Source organism: Anomaloglossus baeobatrachus, chromosome 1 (genome assembly GCF_048569485.1).
Source record: "Anomaloglossus baeobatrachus isolate aAnoBae1 chromosome 1, aAnoBae1.hap1, whole genome shotgun sequence".
In the NCBI taxonomy this organism is placed as follows: Eukaryota; Metazoa; Chordata; class Amphibia; order Anura; family Aromobatidae; genus Anomaloglossus; species Anomaloglossus baeobatrachus.
The window spans coordinates 111915856-111935392 of record NC_134353.1 but is presented as its reverse complement, the minus strand read 5'-3'; the positions used below and the strand labels follow the sequence as shown (position 1 = coordinate 111935392).

Genomic DNA, 19537 nt, shown 5'->3' with positions numbered 1-19537 from the left:
CAGTCCAACAAGAAGCTTAATTTTTATTCACACAGTAGAACGGTGCTAAATTTCAACCAGCAATTTGCCATCACTTTACGAGATGGGAATATACAATAAGCCAGAGGACGGCATATAAGAGTGCCAAAAGCGCCACTAGTGCAGAGTTTTAACTTGTGACTCTTAGTTGCATGCAGCACCCCCTGCCCTTATACAATGCTGGCCAAAAGTATTGGCACCCCTGCAGTTCTGTCAGATAATACTCAGTTTCTTCTTGAAAATGATTGCAATCACAAATTCTTTGGTATTATTATCTTCATTTAATTTGTCTTCAATGAAAAAAAAAAAAAAATTGTCATAAAGCCAAATTGGATATAGTTCCACACCAAACATAAAAAGGGGGTGGACAAAAGTATTGGCACGGTTTGAAAAATCATGTGATGCTTCTCTAATTTGTGTAATTAACAACACCTGTAACTTACCTGTGGCACCTAACAGGTGTTGTCAATAAGTAAATCACACTTGCAGCCAGTTGACATGGATTAAAGTTGACTCAACCTCTGTCCCGTGTCCTTGTGTGTACCACATTGAGCATGGAGAAAAGAAAGAAGACCAAAGAACTGTCTGAGGACTTGAGAATCCAAATTGTGAGGAAGCATGAGCAATCCCAAGGCTACAAGTCCATCTCCAAAGTCCTGAAAGTTCCTGTGTCTACGGTGCGCAGTGTAAAAAGGTTTAAAGCCCATAGCACTGTGGCTAACCTCCCTAGATGTGGAAGGAAAAGAAAAATTGACGAGAGATTTCAACGCAAGATTGTGCGGATGGTGAATAAAGAACCTCGACTAACAACCAAACAAGTTGAAGCTGCCTTGCAGTCCGAGGGTACAACAGTGTCAACCCGTACTATCCGTCGGCGTCTGAATGAAAAGGGGCTGTATGGTAGGATACCAAGGAAGACCCCACTTCTTACCCCGAGACATAAAGCCAGGCTGAAGTTTGCCAAAACTTACCTGAGAAAGCCTAAAACGTTTTGGAAGAATGTTCTCTGGTCAGATGAGACAAAAGTAGAGCTTTTTGGGAAAAGCCATCAACATAGAGTTTACAGGGAAAAAAAAAAAAAAAAAAAAAAAAAAGAGGCATTCAAAGAAAAGAACACTGTCCCTACAGTCAAACATGGTGGAGGTTCCCTGATGTTTTGGGGTTGCTTTGCTGCCTCTGGCACTGGACTACTTGACCGTGTGCATGGCATTATGAAGTCTGAAGACTACCAACAAATTTTGCAGCATAATGTAGGGCCCAGTGTGAAAAAGCTGGGTCTTCCTCACAGGTCATGGGTCTTCCAGCAGGACAATGACCCAAAACACACTTCAAAAAGCACTAGAAAATGGTTTGAGAGAAAGCACTGGAGACTACTAAAGTGGCCAGCAATGAGTCCAGACCTGAATCCCATAGAACACCTGTGGAGAGATCTCAAAATGGCAGTTTGGAGAAGGCACCCTTCAAATCTCAGGGACCTGGAGCAGTTTGCCAAAGAAGAATGGTCTAAAATTCCAGGAGAGCATTGTAAGAAACACATTGATGGTTACCGGAAGTGGTTGTTCGCAGTTATTTTGGCTAAAGGTTGTGCAACCAAGTATTAGGCTAAGGGTGCCAATACTTTTGTCTGGCCCATTTTTGGAGTTTTGTGTGAAATGATCAATGATTTGATTTTTGTTTCATTTCTCTTTTGTGTTTTTTCATTGCAAGCAAAATAAATGAAGATAATATTACCAAAGAATTTGTGATTGCAATCATTTTCAAGAAGAAACTGAGTATTATCTGACAGAATTGCAGGGGTGCCAATACTTTTGGCCAGCACTGTATAGGGGTTAGTTTCTTGCACATGGCAGGGAGGGAGCAAAAAGGACAGACAGAAGAGCCCAGCCCTCCGCCCGCCAGCCAGAAGAGCCCAGCCCTCCGCCCGCCAGCCAGAAGAGCCCAGCCCTCCGCCCGCCAGCCAGAAGAGCCCAGCCCTCCGCCCACCAGCCAGAAGAGCCCAGCCCTCCGCCCGCCAGCCAGAAGAGCAGAGCCCTCCGCCAACTGCGCGCCAGCCAGAGAAGGAAAGGGAAAAGGTGGAGGGGGAGAGATCATTCAAGGGGAATAAGAAACAAAGTATATAAATTTGGAAATACAGTCATAGATAAGAAGCTGCGGAGCAAAGTAAAGAATGAAGATAATGGTAACAGGTGATTAATGCAGCAAATAAATCACTGTCTAATTAAGCAATTGCATGTGTATGTATTAAACCCCGACACGACCTATGGTGTACGAGTATGTCATAGGTCGTGAAGGAGTTAAAGATCACATGTCAAAAAATGCTTTTAACATGAAGATAATGGGTTAATCTGCAGGTTAATATCATTCTAAAGTTGTGCGGTCATAAAATAAATTAAGTTTGTTCCTCCCGCTAGCCTTGGGCTTTCAGGCGTGATCGGAGTAGCTTAAGTCACCGTTCAGTATATAGTAAGCGGCAGCTTTAATCATGCCCCAGCACTGAGAAACAGCCAGTTTTGAGTTGGAAAAGTACAGAAGCAGCTGTCTTTCAGTGCTGGGGTGTCATTACAGCCATTGCTCATCAAGTACTGAGCGGTGAGTGAATAAATGCTGGCCAACTGACAGCCTGAGGCTGCAGGGAGGAATTAACTTAATTACCTCCCAGCAGCGGGGCTCTCAGTGTATCGGATGCATGGTGTAAAAATGCTGTTAACCTACAGATGAACCCCATATCTTCATATGAATGGCATTTTTTTATTTTATTTTTTTACATGACAACCTTTCGCTTGAAAGGTTTTTGCAATGTAATCTGAGAGCACCATAATGAAGAGATCCTGTTTACAGTGATGTATCACTTCCTGGGCTGTGTGCTGCCATTTAAATTTAATCTGCTTTATCAGCAGATTACCACTGCAAGACATCAAGCCTCCTACCCGATAGTCAAACTACGTCCATTTCACTGATTAGCAACTCTGTCACTATGCAATGTACACAGAAAGCTGCGGTGTTGGCAGGAGTTATGCACAGCTCAACATCTCAGCTAAATATGCAGCAGAGAAAACTGACTAACTGCTGCACCCAGGAACTGACACATTGCTGGAAACAGGGTCTCTGCAATCACACAGCAGCATTATGAAGGGACATACCAAAAACCCGCTGACAGATTGCCTTTAACCTCTTCACAACATCTGACGTACCAATACGACATGGTCAGGAATAGGTTCCCCACTTATGATATATGGGTAAGTCATGGCAATCAACAGAGCTACGGTTGTCACAGCCAGGGCCCTATCCTTGGCTGTCTAAGGCTGGTTTCACATCTCCGGTATTTTGCCAGAAGCCGGATCCAGCACAAATGCAATACAGTTACATTCATTTACAATGGAAGCACAACACCATGCAGACACATGCTTCATACACAACCGCATATGTCCGCATGGTGTCGCGCTTACATTGTAAATGAATGTAACTGTACTACATGACCTCTGGGTTTGCTGGCTACGCTGGCCTGTATTGCATTGCATTATACCAGCAATCAGACTAATAAAAGTTATAAGTTAATAAAAGTCCATAGAGGGACTGAGTGAAAAAGTTAAAGAGTAAAAAGTAATATTAGAAAAATAATTTTTAGAAAACCCCAAAATAAGTAAAAAAAAAAAAATAATATACTAATATGTACAGTAGGTATATTTTAGTGGACACAAAAACAAACAAACAAGTACATATTTGGCATCACAGTGACCGGAGCACACCAGATCTATAAAACTCACTAGTTAACTCTTTCAGTGAACACCGTAAAATATTAAAAAAGTGGCAAATAACTTTGCTTATCATCATATTGCAGAAAGAAAAAGAGGAATAAAATCATGACTAGTGATGCGCAGACCCGCAGATACTCGAGAAAATAAAACAAAAACGGTTCCGGCCCTGAATTGATCCCAAATATCTGGCCGGACACCAGTCCCCATATAGGTCTATGATTCAGTCCCTGAAAAATGGTGGTAGAAAAGATAGAGGGATTGAAGCAAGCGCTCCCTACTTACTAGTCTCTGCACTGCTCTAATGTTACTTCCAGGCCGCTCACTCTACTTCCGGAGCTGCTCATTAGCTTCATGCATATGCACTGCTTTCCCCGCCCAGCATCTCTGATTGGTTGGTTGTCAGACAGCGCCCCCAAGCTTTGACAGCGTGTTTGACTGAATTAATCACAGGTGTTGTCTGCATCTAGATTGGTGTTAAAAGAAATTAAAAAACAAAAAAGGTGTAGGGTCCCCCTATATTATGATACCCAGCCATGATAAAGCTACAGGCTGCAGCCCCCCAGCCGTGCATGTTATCTTGGCTGTGTTGCAAAATATAAGGAACCGCATGCAGCTTTTTTTTTTTTTTTTAATATTTAAATAAATAACTTTAAAAAACGGTGGTGTGGTCCCCCCCCAATTTTGATACCCAGCCATGATAAAGCTGACAATTGAGTACAATAATCATGAACAATAAAAGACACAGACAGGTACAGGAGGAGAGAGGACCCTGTCCGCGAGGGCTCACAGTCTACAGGGATCTACAGGGATGGGTAAGGAAACCGTAGGTGACGATACAGTAGGTGCAGCAGTATAGTGGACTGAGGGTTACTCCAGGCTGTATGTTGGCTTGTCGGAAGAGGTGGGTATTCAGGTCCCTTTTGAAGGTTTTCAGGTTTCCAATTTGCAATCTTAAATAAAGAATCTTATCACCAGGTAGTGAAGTGGTTTTTCTGGTTTCTCCTCACTTTCTTTGAAGAGGAATAACTATATTTTCCCATATGTATAGCCATTTGAAGGCTTGTTTTTTGTGGGATGAGTTGTGCTTTTGAATAACAAGAAAAAAGACAAAGCCCAAAAAAAAAAAAAAAAGGATATTCAGCCTACCAGAATGGTTTTGGAGAGATCAGTGCTTGAAAAGGGTCTCTTTTTCTCCCGGAGCAGACCATTGATAGGTGTATATATATCCTTAAGGACTGTGAACTTATTTTGCAGAAACCTTAGGCCGGAGTAATACGCTTGAGTCTCGCATTGCATCACCAGGCACGGCCGCACACTCTGACAGGAGTGGGTCGGCTGCATGTATTTCTATGCAGCGGAGACGCTCCTGCCTCGAGAGCAGCAGGCCGTGTCGGTTGATGCAATGCGAGACTCGCGCATATTACATGTGAGCCACTCACAAGCGTGACTCCGGACTTACTTTTAAGGTCATGTATCAGGATCCGGCAGCCATTAAAGCACTCCTAGATGTGGAGCAGCAGACTTTCCAGGACCTCTTAGACCTTCTCCAGGAAAATGAGGAAAGTAAGAGACCATTCTGTTTAAAATTGCCATCCCAACATACTCCTCCTCTAGGTATTTCCCCACCATCAACATGTTTTTCATTACCATGGTGCATGATAGCACATATGATATAAACAGACAGCCTCTCACACCTGCTGTGTATTAAGTTTAATCTTGTTTATCTGTTAAATACTCTACATGCTGAACCATCAGTTCACTCCTGATGAAGCCTTCTGGCGTAACGCGTGGGGATGCTTGATCTCAATACCCCTCCGACCTTCCCATCTGTACATATTCAAACTTTCAGGTCATATTGGTCTTATTCATGGCTGGTAAATATACCCTGCACAATTGTGTGATAGGTTGGCTAGTTGATCATTGTTAGATATTTTCAGTATATCCTTGTATTAGCTATTTTGTATTCGGGTGTTTTCATCCTTTTGTATGACGTCTTCCCTTTTTAAAGGGAACCTGTCAGGCCCAATATGCAGCCAGAACCACAAGCAGTTCTGGGTGCATATTGCTAATCCCGGCCTAACCGTCCCTGTATACACTAGCATAGATAAAGAGATCTTTAGAAAAGTATTTCTAAAGATCTTTCATCGTATGCTAATGAGCTCAGGGATAAGTCCCCTGGGCGGTGCTTCCCTTGCTAGTCGGCCCAATTAGCATGTTAGCACACCCACGGGGGTGTACTAACATGCTAATGAATGTGCAGCATCACAGGATGATCTCACTCACCTCTCCACCGCCATCGCATCCGACGCTGGATTTCGGCTCAGTACGCAGGATACGGAACTTTCGGTCAATCGCACTATTTCAGTTTGAAGCCAGGGTGTGCATGACCAAAATTCCGGGGTCATGTGCACAGAGCCAAAATCCAGCAAAATTAATCCATTTAAAATCACTATTAAAAATTAAAACAGTACAGACACCATGAGTGTCTATACGGTCTTGTTTTAAAATAGTATTTTAAATAGATTAATAAACTTTGCTTTTTTAATTAAAAGAAAAAAATAGAAAATTAAAAAAATTCACGTTGTACTGTTCTTTTGACACCATTTTCCGAGATCTGTAATATTCTAATTTTTGGGATATCCGGCTCTGTGACGGCTTATATTTTGTGTCCTGTGCTGGTGTTTTCAATTAAACCAATTTGGTATAGATATGTTTTGATCACCTGTCATTGCAATGTTACAGTGACCAAAAAATGTATTTCTGGCATTTTGATTTTTTTTCCCCGTTACTGATCAGATTAATGGTATATTTTGATGGATCAGGCATTTCAAAAAGCAGCGATACAAAAAGAAAAACACTCCAATGGAATACAGCAAATACATTTGGAAAAGAAGATGAGAACACCAGTGGTGACAAATCTTTATATATTTACACGTGCTACTTTATACATAATATGCACTACATCGGAGAAAATAACACTGTACAAGTAAAACGTATACATGGAGTCAGCCCAGACTATAGGGAGTTTCAGAATCTCAGAAAAAAAACATATATATATATTAGTAAATGAAATGGAATTAGGAAATTTCTTTTCACTACTTTGCCTAACCATGTTTCCACACCTTTGGGATATTTGGGATATTCTGCAATGCCTTGGAAGTTTCAGGTTCAGTTTCTAGGTTTTGACCTCTTTGAGAATAAATTCCATGTTCGTGCCTACAAAACATCAATTACTAAATAGTAACAATATTACTCCAACAATGAAAAATAAAAATCTACTAAATCTGGTAAAATGCTAATTGCCTCATTGGAGGAAAAAAATACATAATTTTTCATACGGAATTTCCAGAATCGTTAAAATAGTTACCCACCATTAGTTCCCACCACAAAAGCGGATCAAATGTGCAGAAAGCAAACCAGTCTCCAGCCCTGGGTGAAAAATTAAAAAAACTATGAACAATGAGTATTTTCAATAAAAGAATACGACCCCCCAAGGACACAGATCAGGTGGCAAGGATGGCAAATGTTAATGTTGGTGTATTTCAATCTAACATCAGGAAGGTGAGAAGGTTGTAAAGCTTAGGAGAAAAAGGAGCAGAAAACAAATTGTCACTGACCCAATGTCACAATTGAAAATCCCAAATTTTATAGATGTTGCCCACCAGTTAAAGTTAAACTCAAGAAATTTGGTATACATTATTTAGACTTCCATTTTAGCCATCCTCCACCCCAGTGGTCCCGTGCATCATGATGACTTGACCTGCAATACATACCGATTATTCACACAAGACCGCTGGACCCAAAGGTGATGGTACAAGATCATTGAAGACGGTGATGGGCTGCAGCAATGATGTGTCCATAGTCAGTGGGGCAGTATAAATTTTGACCCTTGCTTAGGCCACTCGTATGTTGTCCTATTTCACCAAAATATACTGCCACTCATTAAGATATGGACACTAAAGGCCCCGTCACACTAAGCAACATCGCTAGCAACATCGCTGGTAACGAACAACTTTTGTGACGTTGCTAGCGATGTTGCTGTGTGTGACATCCAGCAACAACCTGGCCCCTGCTGTGAGGTCGTTGGTTGTTGCTGAATGTCCTGGGCCATTTTTTAGTTGTTGCTGTCCTGCTGTGAAGCACAGATCGCTGTGTGTGACAGCGAGACAGCAACAACTAATGTGCAGTGAGCAGGAGCCGGCTTCTGCTGAGGCTGGTAACTAATGTAAACATCGGGTAACCAGGAAGCCCTGTCCTTGGTTACCCGATATTTACCTTTGATACCAGACTCCTCCGCTCTCACTGCCTGTGCTGCCGGCTCCTGCTCTGTGCACATGTAGCTGCAGCACACATCAGGCAATTAACCCGATGTGTGCTGTAACTAGGAGAGCAAGGAGCCAGCGCTCAGTGTGCGCTGCTCCCTGCTCTGTGCACATTTAGCTGCAGCACACATCGGGTTAATTAACCTGATGTGTGCTGTAACTAGGAGACTGGGGGCTGGTCACTGGTTGCTGGTGAGCTCACCAGCAACTCGTGTAGCCACGCTCCAGCGATCCCTGCCAGGTCAGGTTGCTGGTGGGATCGCTGGAGCGTCGCAGTGTGACAGCTCACCAGCAACCTCCTAGCAACTTACCAGCGATCCCTATCGTTGTTGGGATCGCTGGTAAGTTGCTTAGTGTGACTGGACCTTAACAATTTGTTGATAACCACCATCAACCTAGATCAACATCATGGTTAAGTCAAAAGCAAACTAAATAAAATTCCCGAAAACAGGACCTACTGAGTGTGGGGTAGGAAGATGGGCAATTAGAAAAAACCTGATGACAGATTGCCTTTTATGTAATCAGAGAGTAGTATAATGTAGACGCAAAGATGTGTCACTTACTGAGCTGTGCGTTGTGGTTTCAATAAAATCATTGTTTTATCACTAGATCATCAGTACAGGACTAGGTGTCTTGTGCCTCCTAGTCAACGGTTCTGTGCAACCCCAGCCCCACCACTGATTGGCAGCTTTTTATCAGTGTAGTGTAAAGAGAAAGCTTCCAATCAGTGGTGTGTGCGGAGTTACAGCTGCATCTTAAGTTAGAACATCAAAAAGTTAATTTATTTAGTACCACAGAATTTTAGTTAAATACAAAAAGGGAAACATATATTATATAGAGTCATTACACACAGGGTGAACCATTTCATGTGTTGATTTCTGTTAATGTTGATAATTGTGGCTTACAGCCAATGAAAACCCAAAAGTCATTATCTCAGAAAATTAGAATATTATATAAGACCAACTGAAAAAAATTATTTTACACTCAAATGTTGACGCCTACTGAAGTCTGTACAGTAAATGCCTCAATACTTGGTCGGGGCTCCTATTGCATGAATTCCTGCATCAATGTGGCGTGGGATGGAGACGATCAGCCTGTGGCACTGCTGAGGTGTTATGGAAGCCCAGGTTGCTTTGATAGCAGCCTTCAAGTCGTCTGCATTGTTGGGTCTGGTGTCTCATCTTCCTCCTGACAATACCCCCATAGATTCTCTATGGGCTTTAGGTCTGGTGAGTTTGATGACCAATCAAGCACAGGGATACTGTGGTTATTAAACCAGGTATTGGTACTTTTGGCAGTGTGGACAGGTGCCAAGTTCAACTGGAAAATTAAATTTCCATCTTCAAAAAGCTTGTCAGCAGAGGGAAGCAGGAAGTGCTCTCATATTTCCTGGTAGACGGCTGTGCCGACTTTGGTATGATAACACACAGTGGACCTACATCAGCAGATGACATGGCTCCCCAAACCATCACTGATTGTGGAAACTTCCCACTAAACCTCAAGCAGCTTGGATTGTGGCCTCTCCACTCTTCCTCCAGACTCTGGGACCGCGATTTTCAAAAGGAAATACAAACTTTACTTTCATCTGAAAAAAACACCTTGGACCATTGAGCAACAGTCCAGTTTTTTTTTCTCCTTGGCCCAGGTAAGACGCTTCTGGCATTGTCTATTGGTCATTATGAGTGGCTTGACACAAGAAACGCAACACTTGTAGCCCATGTCCTGGATACGTCTGTGAGTGGTGGCTCTTGAAGCACTGACTCCAGCAGCCGTCCACTACTTGTGAATCTCCTCAAATTTTTGAATGGCCTTTTTTTAACAATCCTATCAAGGCTGTTATCCTGGTTGCTTGTGCACCTTTTTCTACCACACTTTTTCCTTCCACTTAACTTTACTTTAATATGCTTGGATACAGCCCTCTGAACAGACAGCTTCTTCAGCAATGACCTTTTGTGGCCTACCCTCCTTGTGGAGTGTGTCAATGACTGCCTTCTGGACATCTGTCAAGTCAGCATGGTTTCCCCATGAATGTGTAGCCTACTGAACCAGACTAAGGGACCATTTTAAATGCTTAGGAAGCCTTTGCAGGTGTTTTTTTTGGTAAATATTACCATTTTCTGAGATAACTTTTGGGTTTTCATTGGCTGTAAGCCATAACCATCAACATTAACAGAAATAAAACACTTGAAATAGATCACTGTGTGTAATGACTATATAATATATGCATTTCCCTTTTTTGTATTGAATTACTGAAATTAACTTTTTGATATTCTAGCTGCTAAATCTGCACCAGAGGAAATGGTTTGCAACAAAAGGACAGCAAGCAGCCCAGTATAGGCCCAGTCACACACAACGACTTACCAGCGATCCCGAAAACGATGCGACCTGATAGGGATCGCAGGTAAGTCGCTGGGAGGTCGCAGGTGAGATGTCACACAGTCAAATCTTACCAGCGATGCAGAAACAATACAGGTCGCAGAAGCGACCTGTATAACGATCTCAGCAGTCACTGTGACCCTGTCACACAGTGTCAAACACAGCGATGTGTCCTGCCCAGCAGGACATCGCCTTTGAAGAAAATGGCCTGAACCATTCTGCAACGACTAGAGATCTCACAGCAGAGGCCTGATCGCTGGTAGATGTCACACATAACGAGATCGCTAACGGAATCGCTACTGCGTCACCAAAACGGTGACTCAGCTGCGATCTCGCTAGCGATCTCGTTATGTGTGACGGTACCTTAAGTGACATCACTTTAATCAGTGTATCAGCTCCTACATTGTGATGCTATCAGATTACATAGCAAAAACCCACTGAGATTCCATTTTACCAACATCAAGAAACCCTTAGACCATACAGCTCTAAGTAGCTGAGGTACTATGGAAATCTCCTGGTAAGGAGAGCCACATTTCTTCATGGTCAGTGTCAAAGAAAAAAAATAATATTGATTCAGAAAGATTATCAGAAACCACCAAGTTTGTAGGGATGCTACAAAGAGCAAGACCGCACGCAGCATCTCAGTCCCCTGTTTGATTTAGGAAAAGACGGGAGAATAAAACTGGAATTAGAACTTTTCTTCCATACCAATATTGGAGTCTAAGGCACATTTAAAACTATTCTATATTTATAGCAACACATTCAGAAACCCAAAATTCTTTTAAAGGTTTGCAATAAAAGTGAGAAATTTGTACAAAATGTAAATAAAGTTAGCTTAATTTTTTCTCTTTTAACAAATGCACATAAGAATACCACCTGTTCAAATGCAAGAACCGAACTCATGTATTTTTTTAATATATTACATTGACCAATCTCAAGCCTACAGGCATTGCTGAAATCAAACTGTTCTATGTATAATTTCTACAGTGAAGATAAAAAGCACAATGAAGACTAGGACCAGGATAGAAATGTAACAGAAAAAAAACAAACAAACATTTTACCAATAACAACAACATAGGTGATAATGTTTGCTTAAATGGAATTTTTCAGCAGGTTTTTGCTATGTATTCTGAAGACTGCATGCTGCCAGGGTTAATATACAGAATACAGTCAGACATCTCTTATCACAAAGTGTGTTTTTGTTTACCTGTAATGTTAGTTTAAGCTTCCGTAGATTTATCATTAGTGAACTCCGGAGCACATGAGCTCAAGTCAGATTCTGCCCCCTTCTGTGATTAGCAGCTTCTGGCTTTAGAAATGTACAATGAAAGCCTGGTGTGGGTGGCGGCAGCTTGCTGAGCTCTGCTACATGCTAAAACTAAAATCTTTGATTTTGCTAGAACAGCTGCATCCAGTAATCTAAGTGATACATCGTTGGATTCAGGATCTTTTTGCCTACATTATGCTGCTCTCAGGAGGTCGCAAAAACCTGCTGACAAATTCCCTTTAAGAACATGTAAATCTATGCAAAGTTCAGAAGGTGTGTATTTTATTTTTTTTCAGTGTATTATGTGCCATTTTGTGTATTTTTTTTTTTTTCAACAGAGGCTAGAATCTTAGGGATGTCCGCGGGTCTCATAATCTGAATATATAGGTTCAAAACAAGGCATGAAGTTCAGGTAGGGAGATCCGCGCTACGTCCTGGCATTTTGGTCTATAAACTGACTAAGAAATTTATCCATCAAGACCCATCTTGTTTACTTCAATAGTTTGTTGCCAAAAGGAACTAGAGAAAAGGATTTTTTTTTTATAGAAAATGTATACATTTTGTGCCATTTAAATGTGGCATTACAAGTGTGAATGTGAAATATTTACAGCTACTTAAAGAGGACAGTAAAATGTACAAATTAAAAGTGATCAACCAATTGTATTCGCAGCTGGGCTAAAAGTACAATATTTAATGAGAACGCCTTAGAATAAGAGGTTAAAAATAAAAAAAAAAATACAGTTGTAAATATTGAGCCCAATTAACCCCTTCATCACTCAGCAATTTTCCATTTTTTCTTTTCATTTCTTCCTCCCTTTTTTTCCCAAGAGCCATAACCTTTCTATTTTTTACGTCAACCTAGCCGCATGAGAGCTTGTTTTTTTTTTTTGCTGGACAAGTTCTGCTTTTGCACCTGGCAATCTCTTATGTAATTGGTGAAATAAAATTCAGAGATTTGTTAAAAAAAAATAAAAAAAAAAAAATATTTGCTTTTGACACCATTTTCCAACACCTGTAACATTTTCATTTTTCAGGATCTGGGGCGGTGTTAGGGTTTATATTTTTGCACCCTGAGGTGACGTTTTTCTAAATCAATTTTTGGGTAGATCTGATATTTTGATCGCCTCTTACAGTGTTTTACTGTGATGTTGCGATGGCCAAAAAAACCCACCAAAAAAACGTAATTCTGGCGATTCATTTTTTCCGTTATGCAGTTTACCAATCTATTTTTTTTATTATTGTTTCATTTTCAATGGAGCAAAAGGGGGATGATTTCAAATTGTGATTGCTTTTTTTTTTTTTTTAACAACTGTTTTTTCCCTAATTTTTTATTCATTTACTAGTCCCTTTTGGGGACTTAAAGCTGCGATCATCTAATCACTTGTGCTGTATGGCGAAGTGCAACAGCGCCACTCTGTATAGCAGAAATAATCTCGTTGCTGTTATGACAACTTGATCAGGTCACGGGGCTGCTGATGTGAGCGAGGAACGGCAGTCTCCCCACCAGCAAGTATTAAATCCCGCTGTCAGACTGACAGCAGGACTTAACTGGTTAACAGCCAGGAACAGATCTCTGATCCACCTGGCTGGCACTGTTATAGGCACATGTCGGCTGATCAGATCAGCAGATATATGCAGGGAAAGATGCGGGCTCAGGGTGTGAGCCTGCATCAAACGCAGGGACATGACCTTTGCCGTACTAGTAAATGGAAAAATGTGAGTTTCGAGGCTTAAACACTGTCACTTCACATTTAAGCACTGAAATGTCACATTTAAAAAGACAACTTTACATAAAATGCATGGAAACCAAAATGAAGACTTTGAATCGTGTATATACAGTATATAAAATGCTATATCTGTATCCATATCCAGCTTTAACTTCTCCTAGTTCTTTAGATTATACAGTCTGGTGCTCATGATTGCCCATCATGGAGGCAGATTAGCTTCACATACAGAGGTGGCTTCCCATATAGAAGTGTAAATCAGGGTCTCCCTTTGCATCAGACAGTATATTTATAAAAGACATGGTAGGATATATAATTTGAAACCCAAAGTAGTGTTTGAGGATTTGCCATGAATTTGTTCCTACGCTCATCTGGTTACAATTCACTTTTTGGTCAAGTAGGTGGAGTGCTTTTTTTATCCCATTAATAATGATCCTCTACATTACATAAACATAGCAACTTGAGTAGAAGCTTAAATCAAAACGGTCTATAAAACTTGACATTGTAACTTTGGGTCAGAAGCAAAATAGTCACTAGTATTGGGTCTGGAGGTGAGCAATGGAGTGGCGACATGCCCGATGCCTGGCCCTTCTGGGATGTTATATGGACCCAATATCTTGGCTTCTAACCCGTGGCTCTACATTAGTTCTAAAACTACACGTCCCACCTATGAGATAGAGTTTTGCAACAACCAGGGAGTTAGAAGTTGGACATCATTAATCTACATTTAGGGAATCAGAAGGTGTTTTACCATTTTTACCAAGCCCCATTGGAAATATTATGGTGCTAACGCTTGGGGGTGTTACCCGCTACCCTCACCGAACTGATCAAGAGATCAGTGGAACAGGAGAAGCAGACACTCGCTAAGCATACAAGTTTATGGAACATTCGAAGTAAAAAAAAAAAATCTTTGGTTTCCTGCAACATCCACCCATTATGTCAAGAACTACTGAATATTAGCGCCTCTTACAAAATGTGTTGCTCTATAGTACTGTGAAAACCTAAAATATTACATGTTTATTTTTAAAATCCATTTCTAAAATTGTGATTTCCTTTGCTAGACCTACGTAAAATATTCTGGAGTTTACCATTGAAGAGAAACCAGGAATGAGCAGAAAACCAACTAAAAGTATAAAATATCACAATGGTGAGAATATATATAAAAAAATTAAAAGTTAAAATAACAATATAAAGAACAGGTCAGAATTTTTCTTTTTTTTCCTGAGATGCGAGATCCCCCTGATCTGAAGGTTGTTTCTTTTTTTCCAACAGGAGACATGAGCAATGGTTAGGGAGGAACCTGGGTGTTCCTAGTAAAATCAGTTCTGTGTGGGAGCTAAAATGTTCTTAAGGATCATGACTGATCTGAAGAGGGATATTTTGGAGACTCCTGAATCTGTTTTTTCAGTTCCTCAATTGTATTTAATAAGGCCGATCGCTCCAGCTCTAAGGTGCGGACAGATTGCTTTAATTTTATTTTATTGGTCTGCAAGTTATCAATCGTTGACTCGAGACTTTGGATCCTGCCCTTCGATACCTAAAATGGAATAAAAAATGTAAGAAAACAAATCTATAATTTAAAAAGGCTTCATTCAAAATCAAAAGTATATGTCCAAATAAGAAAAAAAAAAACAAAAAAAAAATCCACAAAACTTTGTAATAGCTTTCATCAGAGAAATCTACTTCTTTCTCCAGCTGGACTGATCATTATTTCTCCAAATTGTGAATTCACGGGCAATATCTGTATTCCATGAAGACAGAACTTTATGACGACCAACCGTCATCTCCTATACACTGTGCAGAATTATTCGGCAAATGAGAATTTTGATCATGATACTTTTTATACATGTTGTCCTACTCCAAGCTGTATAGACTTGAGAGCCAACTACCAATTAAGTAAATCAGGTGATGTGCATCTCTGTAATGTGGAGGGGTGTGGTGTAATGACATCAACACCCTATATAAGGTGTACTTAATTATTAGGCAACTTCCTTTCCTTTGGTAAAATGGGTCAGAAGAGAGATTTGACGGACTCTGAAAAGTCCAAAATTGTGAGATGTCTTGCAGAGGGATGCAGCAGTCTTGAAATTGCCAAACTTTTGAAGCGTGATCACCGAACAATTAAGCGTCTCATGGTAAATAGCCAACAGGGTCGCAAGAAGAGTGTTGGGCAAAAAAGGCGCAAAATAACTGCCCATGAATTGAGGAAAATCAAGCGTGAAGCTGCCAAGATGCCATTTGCCACCAGTTTGGCCATATTTCAGAGCTGCAACATTACTGGAGGATCAAGAAGCACAAGGTGTGCCATACTCAGGGACATGGCCAAGGTAAGGAAGGCAGAAAAACAACCACCTTTGAACAAGAAACATAAGATAAAACGTCAAGACTGGGCCAAGAAATATCTTAAGACTCATTTTTCAAAGGTTTTATGGACTGATGAAATGAGAGTGACTCTTGATGGGCCAGATGAATGAGCCAGAGGCTGGATCAGTAAAGGGCAGAGAGCTCCACTCCGACTGAGACGCCAGCAAGGTGTAGGTGGGGTACTGGTATGGGCTGGTATCATAAAAGATGAACTTGTCGGACGTTTTCGGGTTGAGGATGGAGTGAAGCTCAACTCCCAGAGCTACTGCCAGTTTCTGGATGACAACTTCTTCAAGAAGTGGTACAGGAAGAAGTCTGTATCTTTCAAGAAAATATGATTTTCATGCAGGACAATGCATCCAACTACTCCACAGTGTGGATGGCCAGGAAAGGTCTAAAAAGATGAAAAAATAATGACATTGCCCCCTTGTTCCCCTGACCTGAACCCCATAGAGAACCTGTGGTCCCTCATAAAATGGGAGATCTACAGGGGGGGGGGTAAACAGTACCCCTCTCGGAACAGTGTCTGGAGGCTGTGGTGGCTACTGTACGCAATGTTGATCATAAACAGATCAAGCAAATATCAGAATCTATGGATAGTGGGCTGTTGAGTGTCATCAAAGAAAAGTGGCTATATTGGTCACTAATTTTTTTAGGTTTTGTTTTTGCATGTCAGAAATGTTTATTTTCACCAGGTAAACCAATATAACTGCACAAAATTTAGAAATAAACAAGTGAGATGGAAATATATTTGTTTTTTATTAAGTTGCCTAACAATGCTGCACAGTAATAGTTACCTGCACAAACAGATATCCTCCTAAGATAGCCAAATCTAATAAAAAACCCAAAACACTCCAACTTACAAAAATATTAAGCTTTGATATTTATGAGTCTTTTGGGTTGATTGAGAACATAGTTGTTAATAATAAAAAAAAACCTATAAAATACAACTTGCCTAATAATTCTGCACCCTGTGTATTAGGAATGTGAAAATCTATGTAAAAGGGAGGGGAAGATTATAAAAAGGTAACACTTCTCAAATATTTTACTATTTTGGAGTACGGAGCTACTATGCAGTCGTATATGACTTCATGGTTACTGACTTCCAACCGGCTTCTGCTTATCAACAATCTGTCCAGCCCTGCAGTGGCCCCATCTCCGCACAACAAGAGTAATGTGTACAGAGACAGCTTTGTATATCCTGCTCTGGTGATATGGAAATGCTATCACTCTATTCTATCACTGACAGTTGCAGTGATGCCTTCTTCACCACTGTGGTTACGGATTAGCTGCAGCGGTTCCATGCCTTTGCCTGCCAGTACAGGAAGCTTATTGTCAGTCAGGGAACCTAATCACTACAAGTAGAGGAATGTTGGGTGATTAGTAACTTACTATGCTTATTTTTTTCATTTTTAGACAATGCTGGGTACCTTTAATGCAATAACTGTAGAAAAAGACATTGAACCGCACATCCAAAAATCATACTGTGATCTAATGCCACTAGGCAAAAATTTATATACCTGAACATGAGCCTTGCAGCATGGGGTTGAGAGGCACCAGGTCACCTATCCTGCTGGTGCGCGGTCACTGTGGTTGGTGGGCGGCGCCGCACCTTTTAGGACTTTATACAAGTTAACGACCCACTCAGAGGTTCGCCGTGACGTGGCAGTGGGCTTCATACAGTGATCAGAATGTTAAGGCCCTGTGCGCACTTACCGGATTTTGCCGCGGATTTTCCGCGAATTTGCTGCATGTTTCGCTGCAGAAAATGTTCATAACATCTCTGCAGTGAATCACCAGCAAATCCTATGGAGAAAAAAAATCCTGTGCGCACTGGGCGGAATTTGACAGCTGCATGTTTTGCTGCGGGAATCCCGCAGCAAAAACAAGTGCATGTCAATTCTTTTCCGCACATCGCTGCGGGATTTCACTCCATTGACTCCAATGTTAATCGTGAAATCCCGCAGGGAATAACGCAGGCAGCAAATTCTGTGCGGCTCACTGCGTTTTCCTGCGTTATTCCCTGCGGTATTTCGCGGTTTACCTCCGGTAATGTACATCGCCTGTCTGCGGTTTTGCAGGGAAGTGATGTCATTACAGGAAGAGGAAGCCGTGCAGAGTAAACACACACACATCACACTCACACAGACATCACAGACACATAGAACACACATAGAAAGCAAACGGAAATATAGAAAACAAAGAACGTGGGCTCCGCTGCATATTTACCTTCCAGCCGAGGTAAGCACACAGCGGCGGGCCGGTATTCTCAGGCTGGGGAGGGAGAGGGGCAGGGTTAATGTCCCCCGCCTCACTCCACCTCCCGCAGCCGAGAATATCAGCCGCAGCTGCCCCGGCACTGTCGCATGCATTATGCGGCAGTACCGGCGTGTCCTCGGCTCTTCTTGCCGCCGTGTAGCAGTGGCAGCAAGGTAATACAAGGGGTTAATGATGGTGGGGGACCACCGCCATTAACTCCAGGCTTGATCATGTCAGCTGTCACATAGACGCTGCCATGATCAACCCGTAAGTAAAGTGAATAAAACACAGACACCGAAAAATCCTTTATTTTAAATAAAACAAACAAGCCTCGTTCACCATTTTATTAACCCCCCCCAAACAAAGCTCCGGCGTAATCCACAGGTCCTGCGCTGCTTCCATCCAGCCGCGACTGTCACAGACACAGCGCTGAATGAAAGCAGCAGACAGCAGAGGTAATTACCGGTCATTTCCCACGGCCGGTAATGTGAACTCACTGCCGACCGTGGGAAATGCAGCGATCTGTCCTCTATCTATCCCTCTTTCTGTCTGTCTATCCCTCTATCTATTCTTCTGTCTGTCTATCTATCTACTATCTCAGGATTAAATGACTTTTTTTTTTTTTTCTTCAATGTGCTTTATTGCATTGAATGCAATAAAGCACATCCCAACCCGCACGCGGCAAAACCGCGGCAATACCGCGAACAATACCGCGGTAAAACCGCAGCAAACCGCATGCGGTTTTCGGGTGCGGTTTCCCGCGGTTTTTTACCGCGGGTGCGGTAATCTTTGAGAGCATGCAGAATTTTCTCAAGAAAGAAGGGAATTTTGTTACTTACCGTAAATTCCTTTTCTTCTAGCTCCAATTGGGAGACCCAGACGATTGGGTGTATAGCTACTGCCTCCGGAGGCCACACAAAGCATTACACTAAAAAGTGTAAGGCCCCTCCCCTTCTGGCTATACACCCCCCGTGGGATCACGGGCTGCTCAGTTTTAGTGCAAAAGCAAGAAGGAGGAAAGCCAATAACTGGTTAAACAAATTCAATCCGAAGGAACATCGGAGAACTGAAACCATTCAACATGAACAACATGTGTACCCGAACAAACCAAAAATCCCGAAGGAAACAGGGGCGGGTGCTGGGTCTCCCAATTGGAGCTAGAAGAAAAGGAATTTACGGTAAGTAACAAAATTCCCTTCTTCTTCGGCGCTCCATTGGGAGACCCAGACGATTGGGACGTCCAAAAGCAGTCCCTGGGTGGGTAAATGAATACCTCAAGTTTGGACTGTAAAAACAGCCCTTCCCTACATGGAGGCAACCGCCGCCTGCAGGACTCATCTACTTAGGCTGGCATCCGCCTAAGCGTAGGCATGCACCTGAAAATGCTTGGTGAAGGTGTGCAGACTCGACCAGGTAGCCGCCTGGCACACCTGCTGAGCCGTAGCCTGGTGC

General features: G+C 41.9%; 1 protein-coding gene across 3 annotated transcripts in view; it reads right to left on the bottom strand.

The window, feature by feature from the left end:
- Positions 1–6680: 6680 nt before the first annotated feature.
- The window catches only part of TBC1D1 (TBC1 domain family member 1), a 209185-nt gene continuing 196328 nt past the window's right edge, over positions 6681–19537 (bottom strand). For all 3 annotated transcript variants that reach the window (XM_075346959.1, XM_075346957.1, XM_075346958.1), the window contains one exon: positions 6681–14999. In XM_075346959.1, coding sequence (XP_075203074.1) covers positions 14817–14999 — 183 coding nt within the window. In that variant the 3' untranslated portion in view covers positions 6681–14816. The remainder of the gene's footprint in view (positions 15000–19537) is intronic.